The sequence below is a fragment of the Tiliqua scincoides genome, chromosome 1 (assembly GCF_035046505.1).
Source record: "Tiliqua scincoides isolate rTilSci1 chromosome 1, rTilSci1.hap2, whole genome shotgun sequence".
Lineage (NCBI taxonomy): Eukaryota > Metazoa > Chordata > Lepidosauria > Squamata > Scincidae > Tiliqua > Tiliqua scincoides.
This window is the reverse complement of record NC_089821.1, coordinates 100,440,381-100,463,233: the sequence shown is the minus strand read 5'-3', so window position 1 is coordinate 100,463,233 and position 22,853 is coordinate 100,440,381. Positions and strand designations below refer to the sequence as shown.

At 44.6% G+C, this 22,853-nt stretch overlaps 1 protein-coding gene across 3 annotated transcripts in view; it reads right to left on the bottom strand.

Annotated features, from left to right (window-relative positions):
• Positions 1–22,853, bottom strand: part of SLC4A10 (solute carrier family 4 member 10) — a 139,836-nt gene that overhangs the window by 14,245 nt on the left and 102,738 nt on the right. For all 3 annotated transcript variants that reach the window (XM_066634347.1, XM_066634363.1, XM_066634356.1), the window contains 8 exons: positions 19,507–19,612; positions 11,241–11,402; positions 9,531–9,644; positions 8,660–8,821; positions 3,930–4,181; positions 2,836–2,904; positions 1,197–1,370; positions 439–561 (listed from right to left, as the gene is read on the bottom strand). In XM_066634347.1, the coding sequence (XP_066490444.1) occupies positions 439–561; positions 1,197–1,370; positions 2,836–2,904; positions 3,930–4,181; positions 8,660–8,821; positions 9,531–9,644; positions 11,241–11,402; positions 19,507–19,612 (1,162 nt within the window). The remainder of the gene's footprint in view (positions 1–438; positions 562–1,196; positions 1,371–2,835; positions 2,905–3,929; positions 4,182–8,659; positions 8,822–9,530; positions 9,645–11,240; positions 11,403–19,506; positions 19,613–22,853) is intronic.

Genomic DNA, 22,853 nt, shown 5'->3' with positions numbered 1-22,853 from the left:
TCAGGCTGGGGCGTCGCGATGCCCCAGTTTGAAAAGCCCTGACTAAATTTATTCAGATCACAACATGATCCAGCTCTAGTTATATGCAATATTGTTATATGCAATAACTACAGTGGGCCCAGGTGGAGAAACACATCCCATTCACATGAAAAGATCATCAAAAGATGCATTCCATTGATTTAAAGGTGTCCCAGGAGCATCCCAGGAGAGTGTGCAAACCCTGCTTCTGTACCCAGATGCCATCCTTGCTGGACCAGGCACATGTCTTTACAAAACACGTTGATTTATTACTTAAGAATTAGTTATTACTTAAGAACAACAACAAAAAATTCAGATCATTGTTGAAAATTATTTTGCACAGAAAAGGCTTGGCTGCCAATTTTGCGGTGCGCAATAAAACCAAATATACAGTTAGAGAGAGCCAAGACCCAGGATTACCTCTTTTTCAGCATCTTCTAGCTTCTTCTTCTTGCTCTCTGGCATCAAATCATCCAGCCAGCTTAGTTCACGTTTGGTGAAAAATAAATCCATGAGTTTTCTGACAAACACCAGGGCTAAGACCTAGTCAAAACATTGAGAAGGTGGTAAGTTACTGTTGGCAGATGTAAATCATATATTTGCCCTTAAAAGGGCAAATTCAAAGTACGCAGGTATAATCCTGGCTCTTAGTGAGTTTTGCAGAATTCATGGGTACTACCCTTGGTAAATCAGGTATCACTGAAGTGTGTGCGTGTGTGCGTAAAACAAAAATGAGTTTGACATGATACATAAAACTTAGGAATGAAATAAAAATTAAGGTCACTTTCCAGCAATGTTAACATGTACATGGTTGTCAGTTTTATGGCTGGTACATGGAAGTCTCCCGGGAGGGAGGTGGTACTGGCACCACATGGAAACTCTCATTGTGATAACATGATAAGTCACAATTTAGAACCACTGCCATGGAGTTGCCATGATCCTATGAATAGGTAAACAGCAAACATATAAGAAACAGCCCTGACTGAGAGTAGATTGGTGGTTTATCTCAATAGAAAACCAGAGACAAGAAGTAGTGTTTTCAGTCATATGTATGATTTTCCTTCCCTTGAAAAGTCTCCTGATTCTTATTCCAGTCTAATGTTAGTTGATAACCATTTTATAATTTTGCTTATTTATAACAATTACAGTCTTTTAAGCTACAGAGAGTAGGTCCATACCATCATAGGAAACACAATGGCAGCCCTTGAAGCCTTGATAACCCAAAGCAGCACAAGACAGCTCAGCTGGATTACTGTGAAGAGATGAACTTTTCGAAGAGGAACGTGTCGCAGATAGATGAAATCTGGCTGATGTTTGGCAGGCATGCAGAATAACTTGATTCTGTCAAAAAGCTGCCAAACGAAAAGAAGGAACAGTTCATTTTTAGCACTAAACTGTTTATATGACCATTGCTATACCAATTGCTAAGCAAAGTCCCTCAAATAGTAAGGAGGTTGGGCCTAAAAATGGAAATTCAAAGGATAAAATTCAACCACAAGCCCTATCACCCTCTTATCTAGGGAGTTGGTGAATATCCATGATTTCCCATTCCCAGTGCAAAAACTACATGTTCTCTGTAGTAAATAAGCATCCAGAATAGGCAGCAGGTTTGAGAACGCTACTGTCAGATCCAGAGAGAACACTTATGTATGTAAAATGATAAGCAATTAAGCCAACCCAATGCATTACAGTTCTTATAGCACTCCATCTTTCAGGCAAGCGTGCCACAACTGAAGTAAAAGATGGTGCAACTTTGAGCTAAAGGCATAGCTTTAACATGCTTTACAGTACTTACAACCCAATCCTATTGGACCTGTACAATGGTGGATCTTATGACCTGCTGTCATAAATGCCTCTATAAATGGCACACTGCTGTCATGCAAATTGGAGATACCATTGCAATGGAAGGCGGCTATGCAAGCCACAAGGTGCTGGTGAGAGTGGCCTGTAGACAGTTCAGGGTATGTGCAGGGTGGGGAGCTGGCAGAGGGTGGGAGAGAGTGGATCCCAGAAGCAGGACATGCTGGGATGCCATCCCCATTTTCCTGGCCTAACATACCCTCTCTGTCTCCTTGGACCTATTCCTGAAAAATGGCTGTTGTGGGTCCAAGGATACTCACTGACAGCAAGGTGGCCTACAGAAAGGTAAGTAAAAAATATTTTACTTACCTCTCCTTGGTTGTCTGGTCACATCCTACCCCTACTGCATGCAGCACAGACTCTATCAGTGCAGCTGCATGGAGGAAGATGGAAGGGGATAGAACTAGGCTTTTGGTCTCTTGTCTACAGGGCTGGGAAGTAAGTGGCTTAAAGTGATGAAGAAGCAAGCAGGATTGTAGGCCTGGCTCTGTTCCAGAGGCAGCTCATGGGTCCTCCTTCTCCTTAGCAGTGGAGCCAGAGGTGGGGGGGGCAGAGCTGTAAGTTCTGCATGGCTCTGAAACTTGCCATGTAAGCTGCCCATCCCCCTTGCTCTTGGGGCCATTCCAAGAAGCAAAAGCAACGTGGAGGCATCTCCTTCATGTTACCTTCACCTCCAGAAGGCTCTGAGAGCAAGGGGCAGCTTACATAGAGAGTTTTGGAGTCATGCAGGATTTAGTTTCACCCTCCCCTCTGGCTCCGCTACTGCTTGTCCTGTCAAGATTTGCTACAAATTCCTACAGGTTGGTTGGTCCTTGCAGTAAACAAACTGTCCCTAGTATGATTATTGTGCCTTTTCAAATATATGTAACTTTTAAAAATACACAAGGCTAGTAAGAATAAAGTGCAAGGGTTAAAACAGACACAGCGAAAGAAAAGTTCTTGCATATTCCACTTTACCTGAATTCCTTTGAGAGAAGAGGCACCCATATAAAGAAACACACCATAAAGCACTGGCATGGGAATAAACTATAGAGAGGAGAAGGGAAAGGTAGAACTCAGTCTCGGTTTATTGATAAGAGGCAGGAAAAAATGGTAAATGTTATTGACCCCCCCCCCCCCCCGGTCACAAGAATATATCAAATATATTGTTTTTAATTTCCTGTTTGGCACAAGGCTGCAGATACCTGCCTTTGAAGAAGCCTGTTAAAACTAGTGCAGCTGCTGCTACGTTTTACCAACTATTTTTTTTTACTAGGTTGCCAGGAGGATGTTGCCTGGATACATGTTCAGAAGACATGTATCATGATTTATGGGCAATCCATTGCCTTCTCAGCCCACAAGAGAATGAGTGGAAGTGACATGGGCATCCAGCTTGACCTTGCAAGTGTTTGCCAACATCAGCTGGAAGGTGTTGTACAGGTCACACGGAGCTTAAGAGCTGAGGTTGGTATGCCCATTTTGAGATTACCAGATTGGTTCAAGGAGCCCAAGACCAATCCCAGAGGTCTTCAAGACACTGGATGAGATTCCTTTGAGCAATGATTGGCAGAGTTAGCCCTAAGGGCTTTGTAGCTTGAAGATGGCAATGCAATCTAGAAATTCCTACACTTCCCACTCCACACTTGTTGCGGGGAGGGGATAGACATTGAGAAACTTATGCTGTCACTAGGTCGTCCAAGTGAATCAGCACTGTTCTTCTGCTAGCTTAGTACTGCTTACATGCCTAGAGCTACCTCATCAGCATTTCCTACAGGAATCTTTCCCAACCCTTCCTGAAGATACCAGGGAATTAACTTTCTGTGAGCAAAGTAGGTTCTCTATCACTAAGCTCCATCTCCTTTCTGGCTCTAAGACTACTTCCTATGACTGGAGAGCTCATGCAGAGTTCCCTGCCCCCCTCTTTTAACTTTAGATGCTGGGATCTGGGATCTTTAGCATGCAAACCATGTGTTCTATCACCCTGCTATATTCACCACTAAACTAATGTTAAAAATAAAATCTACCTAACAATACCATTCATTTTGCCCTGTAGGTTTTCCAGTGTAGCCTACCTTAAGAACACTGGTCAAAAAGACAGATGAGCCCATAAGTACGAAGATCATGAGTCCTGTGACTCTCTGCTCCCGGATGCCAAGAAATTTGGGCTGCTCCCCTGGAGCAGAACATTCCGATTCCAACTTTAAGCTGTTCACGTGAGAAATGGAGAGGACAGTGGCAGCAACAAACCATGGCAGTCCCATGATAGAACACACTCCAAGCATGAGAGCCACCATCAGCAAGTCCAGGTGATATCCACAGCCTTTCTGTGAAAACAAAGACGACAACAAACAACTTTATAGGGACAGAAAGTGACACCTGCCTTTGGCTTGCATATGCATTTGAGCAGCAGGCACCCCTAATTAGCTGCTCATTTAACAATGAATGTGATAAGCGAAAACTAAAGGACCTGTTAGGTATTGCCTGCACAGCAGGTTACCTTGGCTCTTATCTTTCTTGTGGCATAATTTATGGGTTTGGATTTGATCCTTGCAGGGCTCATGTCTGAAAAAATCCTTTCGTCAGCCTGCCAATTTCTTGTAGCTGTCCAGCTCCAGTGGGCAGGCAGAGATCCCCTGCATGATAAAGCCATTCTCATTCACTTGGAGGCCTTGCACAAATCTTTCCATACCCATGATGAATCTTGAAGGGTTTCTGGCCTTAGAGGTAGGACGTTCCAGCTAGATGGGACATCCTCTTACTCCTACTCTTTATAAAGGAGTCACGCAGCAAGGCATGGCCTGAAGGCAAATGATACAGGCACAGTGATGAAGCTAAACAAGTGTGGTCGTTGACTGCATAGGGGATCACTGGAAGCCTTGTGTATGTTGGCTTGAGTACAGGGGCAGCACAGCACGGAATGCCTCCAGATGGCGCCCAGGTCTGCCCCACACACACACAAAGTCCTTACCTTGCTCCTGGTGCCCATTTTTCAAACACAGAGTTGCAGGACTTCTAGTTTGACTTAAAGGGACTATGGAATGAAGGTCCCCCTGCTTCATCTGCAGGGTCCCTGTAAAGCAAACTGAAAATCCCTGCATTTGAAGAACCCACACCAAAGCAAGTAAGGAGACAGATGATCTGCTTCCTGCTCACTTTTAGCTGATCAACATGGATTGAATCTGTGGCAGGTTGGAGGGAGGCAGTAGTGGTGGCAAACTGGAAGTGAAGGGCAGCACAAATTTGCCACCCTCTCACCTTCATTCTGCAATCCACTGCTGGTGCAACCCAGCCTGACGGATGGGCCACTCATTCTTGAGCAACATGATGAGAGAAAGGTGGAATAAAAATCTTATAAATACCTCTTAAAGTTCATTTCTACGGCTCCTAGAGTAGCCTGTAATACTTAGAACATGAACTGCACATGTGCGTGTATCTGAAAGCGGCACTTCTCAGTGCCACCTTCATTTGGAAGTTAAGAGCAGGACTCACTTTATGATGCATTTACTGAAATTCAAAGGCAAGCTCCATCGTACAACCATTTTTGAGGCTGGAGATGCATGGAAGAGATGTAAAATACACAGTAATGTGGTATGTGGAGCAAGACTTTTTGAATATAACAGCCTTTGTGGCACCTTAAAGACTAACAAATTTGTTTCAGCATAAATCTTGCGGACTGTACTCCACTTCATCAGATGCATAAAGTGAAATAGCACAGAAATACAGAAATTATTGATACCCTCTTGCAGTTTTATCTGCTATTTCTCTTACTTGTTCTATCGGTATGGGGGCAGCCCAGCCATGGGTCCATAGGAGAGCACCTCTTTGTATGCAGAAGGTTCCAGGTTCAATCCCTGACACCTGCACAGAAGCCACCACAAAAATTCCCATCTGAAATCCTAGAATGCTGCTGCTAGTCTGTATTAGCATCTATTGACTTGGAGAAGAACTGATGGTCTGACAGCATAAAGCAGCTTCCTATGGTCCTAATCACTGGTATGATTTTGCTTCATGCATCTGGGGAAGTATATTATGGTCCACAAAAGCTCATGCAGAAATATATCTGTTAGTTTTTAAGATGCCATAAAACTCTTTGTTGCTATTGTTTTTTTTTGCTACAGACTGGTCCATGGAATATTGCGACTTGCAACTCAGAGCCACTGCAACAATGACTGCCACTCCACAAACACTGATGGAGGGCAGATGCTTCCTCCAGTACAATACGGTGCAGTGACAGAAAAATCCCAGGCTGACCACATGCTTGGGAGCACAGGACTCCTATATGTTTAAGAACTGTTTACAAGAGGGAATTTTGGCAAGTGCAACTTGCCAGCCAGGAATCAGATGGCTGCATCTGCTGAAGTTCCCTTTTTCTTCCCTCATTTTCTTCCTATTATTATTAACAGTATTTCCTATGATCATCTCAAGAGATCCATATACCTCAGCAGTATAACAAAGGACAAGAAGGAAGAATGGAGTATGAGATGTGCCTTACAACAAGAGACGAGAACAAAGGGACGGAGCTTGTGCTCATAGACTTTCTGAAGTTCTGATGTCAAACAAAAAGTGCAATCCATGCTTCTTATAAACATCTCCCTTAAGCCTGCGCAGTTCTCCGAAGTCAAAAGGGATGACATTGCTCAAAGTGCATGCATGGCACTTGAAGTGTTGAATGGATTTAAGCCAGAGACACCTTTTTACCTCTTGGCACATTTTGGAGAAGTCAATTCATGAATATATGTATCTATAGGGAGACAGGGAGCTTTCCTTGCATTTGCACAGAAGCCTGAGGAAAATGACATATGGGGAGGAAAGGAAGTATGGCAACAGGTGATGATGCTACACCAGACCCCAGCAAAAATAAATATGCAGGAAGGCAAGAGGGCAGCCAGGAAGACCATCTGACTCCCACATGCCACTGCTGAAACACACACATACTCCAAAGCTTGGCAGTAACTCCCTGCATCTGTCAAGTTAAACCACATGAAATGCTATGGATTGACACAAGGAGCCAGACTGATAAAGAGGGCAAAAAAAAAAAAAAAAAAAAAAGACATCACACAGAAAAAAAAACATTCAAAACTACCCAGAAGTTACAGTGTGAAGCAAAGGCTGTGAATGAATCTTAGTGTTCTTTTAAGACTGCATTATTGCTTCCTGAAGAATCAAAGAAGCTTAAAAATCTGTGTGTGTATACATACAGGTATGCACACATACCTGGCAGATAGCCCCACATGTTGTCAAAAAAGCTGCATCTTATTTTCCATCTGAGGTTGTTACAATGAAAATGTGTCATTGTTGGACCAAACAATTTCATCCGTTACCCTGATTCGACAGTTTTCCATTCAGTTGTAGGAGGACCACAGGATGGAAGAGCATTTGAAACATTTGAAACCAAGTCAGCTGGGACCTCTAGAAAACTTCGGTCACCATGCAGAGGCAGACAGGAAGATGGCCATAAAAGCAACCAAGAGTCTTAAAAGACACCTTAAAAAAAGGTTAACACATTGTGGCTGAATCCTATGCTGGCTAGGTGCATGTGTACTGCACATTACATCAGCTGTGATTGCTTTACAGCAGTCACAGAGCAGCTCCATTGATGCTGTGCAGGGTGCAATGGGGAAGGGGTCGGTGGAGCGGGGAGGTGATAGGGATGGGGAAGAGGGCAGATCAGCCACGGGAAGGGCCAGGTTTGGCAGTGGTGCCTACCAAATCCAGACCCCCTTTCTGGGCCTCATCCACCTTCACAGATCAACTCGAACTTGCACCAGTCATTGAGCTGGCACAGGTTTGAGTTGACCCATACCAGCTGCTGGAGCTTACCCCAGGGTAAATTTCTCAGAGGAAACCTCCAGCAGCCAAAAATCCTCTGTGGTATACAGTGGAACCCATGCTGGAACTACTGCATTGCCGCCCTGGGATTTAGTTAGGATTGGGCTATAACTGTAGCATGAGCTGTTTACCTCTTCAGGTGTATCTCATTTGTCAGACAAAAGGCTGATTTTAGACTCTACAATGAGAGTGTGCATATAAATTAGCCAATCATTTTATGGCAAGTAAATGTGCGATGAGGCAAAAAAGTTTTTGTAAACAGGAAATAACATTCACTTCTCTTTTGCTCTAGGGGGCCAACATGGGGGCTGGATATAGATTGCAGCCTTTCACTCTCTGAAAGATAAATTGCTGCCTGCGGTTGTGACCATTCATTCATTCATTCATTCATTCAACTTTTCCTTCTGGTAAGCAGGTTTGGCATCATTTCAACATTGTGCTTGACTAACAGTGACAGTGGGACAATAAGTATGTGAGAAGCCAAGCCTCACTCAGACTAATGTTTAATCTCTTGAAACTTTTGCCCCTCTTTGCTAATACTGGTAAGTGAATGCTAGTAATGGCTGTGACTATTCACAATGCTGAAATATGTTATGAATCATTAAACAACACTGGCTGACTTTTTTTTTTTTAAAGTCATACAATGCAAATTAATTTCTGCAACTGGGTACGCAGTTAATATTAATATTCAGATCCATTTCATTGCCTTAGTTGCAGCCCGTGTTTGGCACTGAAGTACATACAGCAAACACACATTTCCCATTCATGTCAATGAAGAGTCAGTTCCTTGCATCATTCAAATCCCTTCCAGACACAGTGGAACTGCTACCTGTCCACATCAGATTGGGGAAACATGTAAACATGTGTATACCAAGTGCCTTTGGAACAGATGCTTGCATTTTTAGAAACATGTACTGAAGAAAGCACTTGAACAATAGACAACAAAATCATGATAGCAGTTTTATTGGCCTACCTTTAGTTTATGTTCTTTTCTGTTTATAATAACAGCTGTAATCTGCTGATCCATAAATATCAGGATTGTACAAAGTAAAGCTGGAATTACAGCAGCTAGCACTGTCCACCAAGGATTGGGACCCAAGGGTGTGATAAACCAACCACGATCATCTCTGGTGGGCTAAGGAAATGAGAACAATTCAGAATTTTAGAAATCCTTCAATCATAGCTTAATGGAGCATCAGCAGAAGCCTATGGGACAATATCATAGAACACACTCCCTCTCCAGTTGTAAAAAGTAGAAGCACAAGATAAAGACAAACACAAAACGTTATATATCTGACCACACATCACTGTATACTGATATCAGTTACACTGCAGATTTTTCAGCATAAGGATGCAGATATCAAATCTTGCCAAATGGAAGCATACAGCACAATCCTAAAGGTGTCTACTTAGAAGTAAGCTCCTCTGAGCTCAGGGGGACTTAATTTCAAATACATGTGCATAAGATTCTTAAAGGCCTAACCAGGGGCAGGCGGGGGCAGGAGGGAGACAGGGACTGGGAATGGGGAGAAATGCACTATCCTAGTCCAATCCTATGCATTTCTACTCAGAAGTAAGTTCCATTACAGTCAATGGAGCTCACTCCTGGGTAAGTGTGGATAGGATTGTGGCCTAAGATATTCTCATTAGATCAGTCTATAAAGCATGTAAGCAACATCTTGTGACATGACTGCCAGCTTAACATTTCTGACTTCTCTGGTTCTTTGAAAGTAAATGAAATCCATATAACCAACAACTCCAAATATCCTGATCTACTGGTATTTAAAATATATTTTTCTCAGCCAACTATATTAAGTCTTAGATGAATAGATATAAGGAATTACCTTAAAAGCATTTGGAACTTGAAGCTTTGGTGAAGGAATCCCTAGGGCATAGTCAATTAAAACCATGGAAAGGATGGTGAGAAAGACAGCAAAGTCACTCACCACAGACCGCACCTGGAAATATGAAGCTTATTGTCAGTGACAGCAACGTGACATTTACATGTAGATATCAGTGTGATTAGTGAAGAGAGGCTGCATGTGAATTACCCTTTCCATGAGGTCAAAGGACTACTGCACATAGGCAAAATCACTGCATTTAGGGCCCAATCCTAAGGTACCTCAGTGATAGTGCTGAGCTCCAGCGTGGGCGCTGAGTGTTGCAGAAGTGCTGTAAGGCATATCTGCAACACCCTGCAAGGAGTCATCGTTGAGCTCAGCACTGAATGGATGCTGCCTGGATTATGGTAGGAACTCTGGCAGGCAGTGAGGGTTGAGAGGTAGGGGGGAGGCATTCCCAGGTGGGAGGAAGGCGGGGCAGGGAGGAACTGGGGCAGGAGGGGAGTGGGGCCAGCGGAGCTCCATTGGATCCTGTGCTCTGTGTTAGGATGAAAAGCCTGACACGGAGCTCCTCCAGTCTATACTGGCAAAATAGCTGGCGCAGATTGGAGGAGACCCATTTAGGCCCCTTTGCCCTTATTTGGGGACGAAAGTCTCCTTCCCCTGAGGAGGCTCCTGAAATCCTCGGCAGTGCTGCTGGATGCAGCAGTAGCCATTTTGGCGCCATTGTACCCGGTGAGGTTGCCAGGAACAGGACTGCACTCCCTATCATGGGAATGCTGCTATGACCTGATCCAGGAACCTCACAGAGCCTTATATGATTCCCACTGTGGCAGAAGAAAGCTGTTCCTATCCCCTTTTGCTGGTTATCTGTTTTGAATGGAAAGGAGAGAAATCTGCAACTGTATTTTGAATGGCTTAAAGTTGCACATTTATTTTACACGAAAACCAAGACTTAAGGGAATAGTCATATGAAGCTGTCAAACACTGGTCCATCTAGCTCAGTTATGGCTATTACATGGCTCTCCAAGATTTCAAGCAGGGGTCTTTCTCAGCCCTCCCTGAAGGTGTCAGATATCAGACCCGGGAGTTTCTGCATTGAAAGTATTTGTGTTGCCACTGAGGCATGGCTCCATCCCATGAAGGTTAAGGGTTTGATCACCCACCATGGGCAGAAGACAGCTACAAATCTCACTCCATTTATTGAGCCATACGTAATGAATGCTTCACGATTATGGCTGGTATGACTTTTCACCAAGAATTTAAAAATGAAAACTAGTTAGAGCTGCAACCAAATAGTCACTGTGATTAATTAAAGCTTTTAACTATATGTTTTAAAGATGTCATTTGCCAAGTTATTTCAACCAAAGGAACTAACATTGCATAGTGACACCTCACTGTTGTAGCATGTCTGTGAAGTTCATTAGGCTATACTATTCATTCCTAAGTATTGAAAACAGAATCTTTGATTGAGAAATGAGCACCACGGTAAAGCAAGAAAGTTCAGCCAGCTATTAACAGGAAAAGCGGATGACATAATCTGCAAAAACAGCCTCACACTTCAAAAAAAAATGCAGTAAAACAGTATGGGTACAATCCTGTTTCTATGGAGGCCAATGATAATTAGGTGTTGACTTTCATAGAGATAGACTTGCATCCTGTTTTTTTATAAATAAGTGTACATTAAATTTTTTAAACGGATATTCAGGTTACCTTGGTTGGGAAATATCGACTGGTCTTGAATTGCTTCAGTGTGGATGACAGTGTAACTGTAGAAAAGAATAAGATGACTGACCAGAAGAGAACATCTGGGACGTAAGGACCATGATGTCCACAGGCTGGTCCTACAAATTTCCCTTTAAACGTCTTACAATCCTAACATGGAAAGTAAAGTCACATTTTATATTCTTGCAACTGACCATATTTATATATAAACAGAAAACTGGATCATACATAAATGAGCTCATTGATCTGCATGCTAAACATCTAAACGTTGACACTTTTTTAAGCACACATATAGATGGATAATGTGTCCAAAAAATGTAGCATACCAGTGTGACACATCTTCAAACAGTTGTACCATATATGGGTACACTTCTCAGGGATTTAGGACGAGCTGCTGCTCTCTTTTACCTGTATATTTAATGGAACACCCAAATTTCTTAGCCACGTAATCAACAAAAGAGCTTCAAATCTATTACATTAACCACTGTGCCCTCCTGGTCATCAAATCTGGAAGTGCTGAAGAAAAATAAAACTAACATCTACCTAGTGGTTGAATTACAGGGAGCCAGAGGGGACTTGGCCCTCTTTCCTCTTGTGATGGTACTCCCAGCCATTGTTTTCAGAAAGGAGTGTCTAGCATCTCCTGCCTCTACTCATTCTGGCTCCCTTATAATAGCCACTGGGTCATTTCATTCCAAGCAGGCATGCTGACAAAATCAATGAAAGGCCACAAACTCAGAACTCTTGAATGTCAGTATGCAATGGAGGAAGATTTCACACAGATTTCTTCAATGGCATTCTAGTGGTACACAGGTAATCTTGATCCTTAATACAACATACAAGGATGACCAATCCAGTTCAGCAAAAGTAAAAAGGTATCCAGAATGTGAAATTCACAGCTAAAATCCTGAAGCTATTTTCTCTGGATTGCGGCCAAGAAAGTAGTTTAGAAGATCATACTCTAAATCCGGTGTTATGTAAAATGCCAGAGAAAGGAATCGAAATAATCCCTTCTCATTCTCCAGCGTGGAGAAATAGCATCCTTGGCCACAAGGTGGCAATATATTCCACAAAATAATTGGTATTTAGGCTAAAACAAGATTAACAGTAATGAGAGAATTTAGCACATCCAGGATCCAAAGAGCTAAGCAATGTAATCCACATATGACAAGGAACTTCTGGGCTCCCTCTTTCTACTGCACTTCTGAAGTTTAGGATATTCTGCAAAGAAGGAGTTGAAGGAGTTGAAGTTGAGAATGACTGGCCTCCCCTTAAAGGCACAGAAACACTTCACACTTGCAAGCCACTTTGAATCAATCATAATACTTACCTCCACATCAAAGTTTATTTTGACACTGTGTTTATCTCAAAAAAATGCTCAAAACGATCATTTCAAAAGATATAACGTGAAAATTCTGGAAAAATGGATTTTCCAGGAACCTATGTGACTGTAACCCACTGCACAGATGTATGGATATCTTGAAGCTCTCTTCCCCTTCCTCCAGCTCAACAGTTAATTGGTGGGAAGGTGTCTGGACTGCATTTCCTTTCATTCACAAGATAAGACAGTGGGATATTTATATGCTCCATGAGTATCTCTACATTGGTTCCTCCTCTATATGTGTAGGCTGGGCATTGGGATGCAGAGGATTTTGATTCTCTGAAATAGACCCTGAAGTTTCCCAGAAGCACCTGTTGGCCACTGTGGGGAAAAAGGACTTTGATCTAGTGGGACCCTTGTTACCTTCTGAGGTATCATCCATACATAGATGCCTGTTTCTGTGTGTAGGAACTGTCCCTTACTGAACTGGGCCAGTGTTAATAAACACAGACTTTTAACACCAAGCAACCGACTCATTCGTGGACACCACAGAAGTTTATTTTTAATATACTGTCCTGTTCCAGAGACTGGAAGGTGGTCAGGACCACAAACTGCTCACTCTGAGACTGATTATAAAGGAACCCAAGAAGCAGGGAATTTGGAATTCAGCAAATGTCTGAATCCAACTGAACACAGGACGGCTGTCACCAAGATTGGCATCCAGAGCAGCACCACCTCCTGAGTGGGAAACTCCTTTGGTGCTCTGGCAGGATTGAGAAGCCTCCTGCAGTCCCTAGACATGGTAGCAGAGTGTATTAGTGCAGTAGCATTCCCGGGGGGGGACGGGACAAAGCACTAAGCTTTGCAAGATGCTGCAACATGTTCTTTAAGCTGCCTCTCCCCCTTGCAGTTGGAGACATTCTGAGCGGGACAGTAATGTGGATTGGACACCTCTGCATTGCTTTCACTTTCCGGAATAGCCCTGAAGGTGAGGGGGAGGAGCACCTTACAGTGCGTGTTGATTGGGCAGTTCTTTCTAAATCCTACTGCATAAACCTATTGGCAAATGTAACAGAGTGTATCAGAATTTGGGTGCCAAGAGAGTAATATTTACTCACATTAAGCACATATAAACAGGCGGATCTATCAAGAATATGAAATCCTAAGCAATAACATAATTGTCAAGCAAATAAAGACCTTTGTTCGGAAATGATGGGGATGGTTCCCAATTCATGAGTGAGGTATTCCTGTATGTTTATTCCTGCCTTGCCATGTCAACCTACACTGTGCTTGGCCAGTCCCAACAATGTGAAGCTCTCCTGTGTCTCACATATTGTTTGCCCAGGTCTCACGCATGACATAAAAGCCAGGAGGCCAGCAGTTTGAGCAATTCAATCCTAAAACAAACAAAACACATTTCTGAGAGATTTGGGATTGCCACACCCCTATTTATTTTTAAATTTTGTATTTTTAATAAAGTCTACAGCTACTACCAGCTTCAAAATGCATTTTTAAATTGGCAAAATTGTCAGTGTTGTATCCTAGTGATTGCTGCCATCCAAAAGGGAGATTTGGAGGAGGTGCCTGCTTGGCTGAAACATCTGAGGAATTTTCAGGGTTGCCAAAAGATTTCCAGTGAGGCTAGAAACATTTCTCAGAGGGGTTTTGCACTTCTCCACTTTGGATTCTCAGGTACATTCAATGGAGGTTGTTAGTGAAGATGTACTGGGGTGTTAGATAATCTAGGAGTAATCTAGGAGTAATGTAGAAACCTCTTCAGGTAACAGAAGACTGACATTGTTAAACGTTAAATCTGATGGTTAACATTCAAGGTACGTGAGAAGAGTTTCCGTTAGACATGACTGACTGACTGACTGACTGACTGACTGACTGACTGACTGACTGACTGACTCCTTCCTTCCTTCCTTCCTTCCTTCCTTCCTTCCTTCCTTCCTTCCTTCCTTCCTTCCTTCCTTCCTTCCTTCCTTCCTTCCTTCCTTCCTTCCTTCCTTCCTTCCTTCCTTCCTTCCTTCCTTCCTTCCTTCCTTCCTTCCTTCCTTCCTTCCTTCCTTCCTTCCTTCCTTCCTTCCTTCCTTCCTTCCTTCCTTCCTTCCTTCCTTCCTTCCTTCCTTCCTTCCTTCCTTCCTTCCTTCCTTCCTTCCTTCCTTCCTTCCTTCCTTCCTTCCTTCCTTCCTTCCTTCCTTCCTTCCTTCCTTCCTTCCTTCCTTCCTTCCTTCCTTCCTTCCTTCCTTCCTTCCTTCCTTCCTTCCTTCCTTCCTTCCTTCCTTCCTTCCTTCCTTCCTTCCTTCCTTCCTTCCTTCCTTCCTTCCTTCCTTCCTTCCTTCCTTCCTTCCTTCCTTCCTTCCTTCCTTCCTTCCTTCCTTCCTTCCTTCCTTCCTTCCTTCCTTCCTTCCTTCCTTCCTTCCTTCCTTCCTTCCTTCCTTCCTTCCTTCCTTCCTTCCTTCCTTCCTTCCTTCCTTCCTTCCTTCCTTCCTTCCTTCCTTCCTTCCTTCCTTCCTTCCTTCCTTCCTTCCTTCCTTCCTTCCTTCCTTCCTTCCTTCCTTCCTTCCTTCCTTCCTTCCTTCCTTCCTTCCTTCCTTCCTTCCTTCCTTCCTTCCTTCCTTCCTTCCTTCCTTCCTTCCTTCCTTCCTTCCTTCCTTCCTTCCTTCCTTCCTTCCTTCCTTCCTTCCTTCCTTCCTTCCTTCGCTTCGGCAATTTCCGTGGTCTCCAAGGCACATTTTAAAGTGTTGGAAGTTGCTGCAGCTAAGTTTCATCTGATGCACAATACATTCCTCAGAGAACACGTAACTTTGATGACTGAAAAGATTGGCCCAACCATTTGTACATAATTATATGTACAATTTCTAGTCAGAAAAAAACCAATTATGAGCAACTCAATCTCAGAGGACTACAGCGTCGTAAAAGTGGCATCCTCTGTGGAGTACCACCAGCCAACACTGTAGGAACACTGGACTGATGTGTTGCCAGGTTTAGGTGCTGCTGTATTGAAAATGGATAAGCTCTTGCAGTTGTTTGAGATCTGCCAGCACTTCCTACAAGGTGCTGCATTTGCACACACTATAAGGCTAGATTCTCACTGAATGTTCCCATGATTATTCCACTGTGACAGTCACAGTCTCCTGCACAGCACAGAAGTTTCAGGCTCTCTCTAAATCCCCCAGATGACCAAGAAGCTAGAACCTTTGTAGAGGTGTCAAAGGAAGGACCCTGCTTTAAAATCACGGCAAACCCATGAGTGGACCTCTGGCCATTTTTCAGTGAACAACTGAAGTTAGTTGCTAGGACTAACTTAGGTCCTAGGACCTAAGTTGCTAGTTGCTAGGACTCTAGCATAGAATGCTGGAGCAGATGGCCATTGGTCTGGTCCAGCAAAGAGGTTATTATGGTCGTAAATGTGTTCGGCTACTCAGGATCACTTCAGTGCATATCTTGTTAAAATGTGTATACACATTTGCTCTGTAAAGTGAAAACTCTTGATGGAAACATGCAAATACACACACACACAGTGGAAAAGGATACCATGTAAGTCTGTTTGCTCTTGCTCTACTCCATATTTTCGGCCCACTCCACTGCAATTTACATTTGCAATTTACAGGCAAATCTCTAACAAAAACCCTTGACTTCCGACGGGCGGACTTCCCTCAAATGAGGAGGCTGGTTAGAAGGAGGTTGAAAGGGAGGGTAAAAAGAGTCCAGTCTCTCCAGAGTGCATGGAGGCTGCTTAAAACAACAGTAATAGAGGCCCAGCAGAGGTGTATACCGCAAAGAAAGAAGGGTTCCACTAAATCCAGGCGGGTGCCCGCATGGCTAACCAGCCAAGTTAGAGAGGCTGTGAAGGGCAAGGAAGCTTCCTTCCATAAATGGAAGTCTTGCCCTAATGAAGAGAATAAAAAGGAACATAAACTGTGGCAAAAGAAATGTAAGAAGGTGATATGGAAGGCCAAGCGAGACTATGAGGAACGCATGGCCAGCAACATTAAGGGGAATAATAAAAGCTTCTTCAAATATGTTAGAAGCAGGAAACCCGCCAGAGAAGCGGTTGGCCCTCTGGATGGTGAGGGAGGGAAAGGGGAGATAAAAGGAGACTTAGAGATGGCAGAGAAATTAAATGAGTTCTTTGCATCTGTCTTCACGGCAGAAGACCTCGGGCAGATACCGCTGCCCGAACGGCCCCTCCTAACCGAGGAGTTAAGTCAGATAGAGGTTAAAAGAGAAGATGTTTCAGACCTCATTGATAAATTAAAGATCAATAAGTCACTGGGCCCTGATGGCATCCACCCAAGGGTTATTAAGGAATTGAAGAATGAAGTTGCAGATCTCTTGACTAAGGTATGCAACTTGTCCCTCAAAACAGCCACGGTACCAGAAGATTGGAGGATAGCAAATGTCACGCCTATTTTTAAAAAGGGAAAGAGGGGGGACCCGGGAAACTATAGGCCGGTCAGCCTAACATCCATACCGGGTAAGATGGTGGAATGCCTCATCAAAGATAGGATCTCAAATCACATAGACGAACAGGCCTTGCTGAGGGAGAGTCAGCATGGCTTCTGTAAGGGTAAGTCTTGCCTCACAAACCTTATAGAATTCTTTGAAAAGGTCAACAGGCATGTGGATGCGGGAGAACCCGTGGACATTATATATCTGGACTTTCAGAAGGCGTTTGACACGGTCCCTCACCAAAGGCTACTGAAAAAACTCCACAGTCAGGGAATTAGAGGACAGGTCCTCTCGTGGATTGAGAATTGGTTGGAGGCCAGGAAGCAGAGAGTGGGTGTCAATGGGCAATTTTCACAATGGAGAGAGGTGAAAAGCGGTGTGCCCCAAGGATCTGTCCTGGGACCGGTGCTTTTCAACCTCTTCATAAATGACCTGGAGACAGGGTTGAGCAGTGAAGTGGCTAAGTTTGCAGACGACACCAAACTTTTCCGAGTGGTAAAGACCAGAAGTGATTGTGAGGAGCTCCAGAAGGATCTCTCCAGACTGGCAGAATGGGCAGCAAAATGGCAGATGCGCTTCAATGTCAGTAAGTGTAAAGTCATGCACATTGGGGCAAAAAATCAAAACTTGAGATATAGGCTGATGGGTTCTGAGCTGTCTGTGACAGATCAGGAGAGAGATCTTGGGGTGGTGGTGGACAGGTCGATGAAAGTGTCGACCCAATGTGCGGCGGCAGTGAAGAAGGCCAATTCTATGCTTGGGATCATTAGGAAGGGTATTGAGAACAAAACGGTTAGTATTATAATGCCGTTGTACAAATCTATGGTAAGGCCACACCTGGAGTATTGTGTCCAGTTCTGGTCGCCGCATCTCAAAAAAGACATAGTGGAAATGGAAAAGGTGCAAAAGAGAGCGACTAAGATAATTACGGGGCTGGGGCACCTTCCTTATGAGGAAAGGCTACGGCGTTTGGGCCTCTTCAGCCTAGAAAAGAGACGCTTGAGGGGGGACATGATTGAGACATACAAAATTATGCAGGGGATGGACAGAGTGGATAGGGAGATGCTCTTTACACTCTCACATAATACCAGAACCAGGGGACATCCACTAAAATTGAGTGTTGGGCGGGTTAGGACAGACAAAAGAAAATATTTCTTTACTCAGCGTGTGGTTGGTCTGTGGAACTCCTTGCCACAGGATGTGGTGCTGGCGTCTAGCCTAGATGCCTTTAAAAGGGGATTGGACGAGTTTCTGGAGGAAAAATCCATTATGGGGTACAAGCCATGATGTGTATGCGCAACCTCCTGATTTTAGGAATGGGTTAAGTCAGAATGCCAGATGTATGGGAGGGCACCAGGATGAGGTCTCTTGTTATCTGGTGTGCTCCCTGGGGCATTTGGTGGGCCGCTGTGAGATACAGGAAGCTGGACTAGATGGGCCTATGGCCTGATCCAGTGGGGCTGTTCTTACGTTCTTATGTTCTTACATTGCTGACAATAAAGGAAGTTCCTTCTACAGAGCCAGACCTTGGTCTGCCTAACTTGGTACTGTCTAAAAAGATTGGCATTTGCTCTCTAGGGTTTCAGAAAGAGGCTGTTCCCAGCCCTATTTGATGATACTAGCACTGGTTGAACCTCCGTTCTGCTGGATGCTAAGGAGGTTCTCCTGCTTCTGAAGGACAGCCCTTCTTGTACTGGGGGAATGCACAGAAGAATGCTTGCAAACCTTCCATTTAACTCTTGACTATAGACTGAACATCTGGAGGAGTATTTTAGGAAAATTATGGAGCTTACATGTTCCTTTTAGCACAAGGCAGTTTCACATTCACCATCTGGCAGAATTTAGGTCAAATCTGCTGCTATTTGATGAATGTAGGCTTAATCTCGGTAATGCTCCCTGTCAGATAGGGAGTACAAAGAAGTTTCCACAGCAGTGTACACTGGTTATAGGAGTTTGTCTTAACAGGCATTAACAGCAATAAGAAAGAACTACCAAAATGTTTCATTAAGTCAAAAGGCAAGTGACTTTTTAGCCAGTAATATGCTCCTTATTGGCCATGGTTGAAATGCTCCCTTTTTCTGACGGTAATTCATACAGATGAGTTACTGCTGATTTTCATGAACTGCAAGCTCTTCTGAGGGAATAGCAGGATCATGGCCACTATTCCCATTTCTGACCCATGTGCATTCAGTGGAAGATCTAAAAGTCAACCTTTATACAACTGTACGTGTGTGGGAATTCCCAACATGCACTTTGGGAATGCATGTTTTTCAGCACCATTTTTCAGCTTACTGATTGCATGGATGCTTACAATTATGTGCATATAACTTTCTTTAGACTGTCAAAGGAATTACGTAAAGCAAAAGATAAGTCCTGCCACTGAGATCTTCACCCATGTGTGTTCAATGAACAGACATTAAACATCTGAAAAACCTTTTAGTATTTGCCTATGATGAGTTTCCATGGTACACTTACTGTCCAGGTTAGGTTTCTCCAAGGTATCTCAGAAGAGGTGATGTTTTGTGACTGCCAGTATTGCAAAGTGTTATTGCTGGGGTTGTCTGGCTCCATACAACTGCACCTGAAAGGCAAATAAATGCTTGCTTTTGTACTTTGAAAATGGACGTTACATAATCAGTATATTTTAGTTGGCAAAATACCAATCCTTGCAACTGCCCTGATACCTTTAAGAATTGCACAAAACCCAGAATGACACCATCCTGGCAACTCCCCCCCCCCCATCATAGCAATGCAGCCTAGGAGAAGCCACAATATGTGGAATTTCTCATTTACGAAAAATTCTCATTGGTAGAAGAACCTTTCCAAGGGCCCTAACCTAGAACTCATGGACTTAAAATTGGATTCCTAATTTAAATTATTCCCAAAAGGACTCTTGGAAAAGAGCATTTTTCAAATCACTGCCATACTGTGAAGGAAGAAGCTACACCTATGGAACATCTGTCTTCCTCACATTCAAAAAGGGAAAAATGCTCTGACCTTCTCAGGATACAGTCATTTCAAACATAATATTGAAGCAATGTACATTTCAAACTATGGGAAGAAGAGTCATAGAGATTTCTCTGGCAAGACAAAAAAAAAGTACAGCTTGTTATATACACATAATATGTGCACGGAATAATTTGCAGTGAATCATCATTTAACACAACAATAAATATTCTCACATGACGTTTACATCAGTGGGCTGATGACATCTGAACAAAGCTGTAGTTATGAACTGAGGGCAGCAAATGTGGTGGAAAAACATGCCAGCTAGCCTCCTCCCACACCAATATGTGGACTAGCCACAGAATATTTAATGCTCCTCCTCCTCCTCTGAATATTTGTATACTGCTTTTCAATGAATGAATGGTTCCCTGTCCCAAAAGGGTTCACAATCTTACAGTCTGGGACAAAGATGCAGAAGCAGCATCTGTTACATTCTTCATTACCACGTATTACATTTTGTAATGCTGTTTATGCACCATGCTTTCCCTCTTCTGACAGCCCAATCCTATCCTCTCCCCCCACTGCCAGATATCGCATTCCGGCAGCAGGGTGCAGCAGGGTGCACTTTATGGTTGTTGTAAGCAGCCTTCCAAAAGCACCATCAGAGAGCCTGAAGCACCTTTGGAGTTGCATGCTTCCAAAACACCACCAGAGAGCCTGAAGCAGCCCCACGCATGATGGCAGGAAACAGACCACCAACCAATAAAGGTAGGTTCACAGGGAAGGTGAACTGGGACAGAACAGGGGAGGGCTCAGGTATGGGCTCAGGGTATGACAGAGATGGGAAGGGTGGCATTCAGCATGGACAACTTGTGCAGAATGCTTTCCCCTCTGTTAGCAGCTGGTATGGCCTTTTTCTCTCCTTAGACTTGTGCCAGCTAAAGAGCTGCTACAGGTTCAAGGAGACCTGTTGGTAAATGGGAGGCTTAGCGGGAGGTAAAGGAAACTATTTTCCTCTGCTAAGGAAAAAGGAAGACTACTAAGACTCTCAATTGCCTTCCCCCCACTATTGCGGTGCACTGCATGCAGCGCAGCCTGTTTTGGCACAGTTGCACACTATGGTGGGGGGAAGGATAGGACTGGCCTGTTAGTTGGTCTCTATGAGATATGCCATATGCCATCAGCAGCCATTTGCCTTCCTGAGCTTTTGTAAACTCACCTGGGAAGGCCAGCCCCCTTTCAATCAGGAAGGAAGGAGGGGGGAGGAGCCAGCCAGGAGTATAAAGCTAGGCGGGCCATCGCGTGAGGCTCTCTGCAGACGCGTGTGGCCTCTGGGACACCAAGTGCCTCGGGAACTAAGTGCCAGGTAAGGCACAAGAGTTTAGCATCTGGGCGAGTTCAGCAGCAGGGCGAGGAGGCCAGGGCCCCATACGCTGCCCTTCCTCTTCCCTTGAGAAGAGGGCTGCTATCCAGTGTACGGTTTTTAAAAGGACCCCTAAAAACAACAACAACAAAAAAGCTATGCAGTCAGACAGCCAGCAGCAGGGTGGGGGCTATCCAGTGTTCTGCATCGAGTGCCACATGTATGATTATATGCCTCTGGGGCATAAGTCATGGGTGTGTCCTCGGTGCAAGGAGCTCCAGGCTCTCAGGGAACGCGTCCGCTCCCTTGAAGCCTTGGTGGCCGACCTGGAGAAGCGCAGGCAGCCAGAGGAGGAACGTGGGGAGACTTCCGGGGATGATCAGGCTTCGTCCCAACCTCAGGCATGCAGCTCCTCGGCTGCCCGGGTGGGAAGTCTCGGGACTGGAGGACGTCATCCTGGAGAGGAGGGAAACAATCCCCTAGGGGGGACCCCTTCTCCAGGGGATGGGCCCGTATCCGAGCGCACTCGGGATACTCCTCGGCGGGAGGGGGGTCGGGGGCTTCTTGTAGTGGGGGATTCGATTATTAGAAACATAGAGAGGGGGGTTTGCGACGGATGTGAGGACCGCATGGTGACTTGCCTGCCTGGTGCGAAGGTTGCGGACATCACTTCTCGTCTAGACAGGCTGGTAGACAGTGCTGGGGGAGAGGTAGCGGCTGTGGTGCATGTCGGCACCAACGACGTGGGCAAGTGTAGCTGGGAGGTCCTGGAGGCCAAATTTAGGCTTTTAGGCAGGAAGCTGAAAGCCAGGACCTCAAAGGTAGCGTTCTCTGAAGTGCTACCTGTTCCACGCGCAGGGCCAGCTAGGCAGGCGGAGATCAGGGGTCTCAATGCGTGGATGAGACGGTGGTGTAGGGAGGAGGGGTTTCGATTCGTTAGGCACTGGGGAACGTTTTGGGACAAGCGGGGCCTGTACAAGAGGGACGGGCTCCATTTGAACCAGAATGGAACCAGACTGCTGGCGCATAACATTAAAAAGGTGGCAGAGCAGCTTTTAAACTGATCCCTGGGGGAAGGCCGACAGGAGCCGAGGGGCATCCGGTTCGGGACTCCTCATCCCTATGGGATGAGGATGGGGAGGTTAGAGAACAACAAGACAAAGGCAGGGTAGGAGAAGAAATTGGGAAAGGTAGGGAGATGGGATGTGATAGACAGTTTGGCACAATGAGAGGATGCGGGGACAAAGGAGCGAATAAGCAGCCCATCCTGGGGCATTCCGTGTATAAATGCTTTTATGCGAATGCCCGAAGTCTACGAGCAAAGGTGGGAGAACTGGAATGTCTGGTGACAAGGGAAAATATTGACATAGTGGGCATAACGGAAACCTGGTGGAATGCGGAGAATCAGTGGGATACCGCAATCCCGGGCTATAAACTCTACAGGAGGGACAGGCAGGGGCGTGTTGGAGGTGGGGTGGCCCTTTATGTTAAGGAAGGGATAGAATCCAGCAAA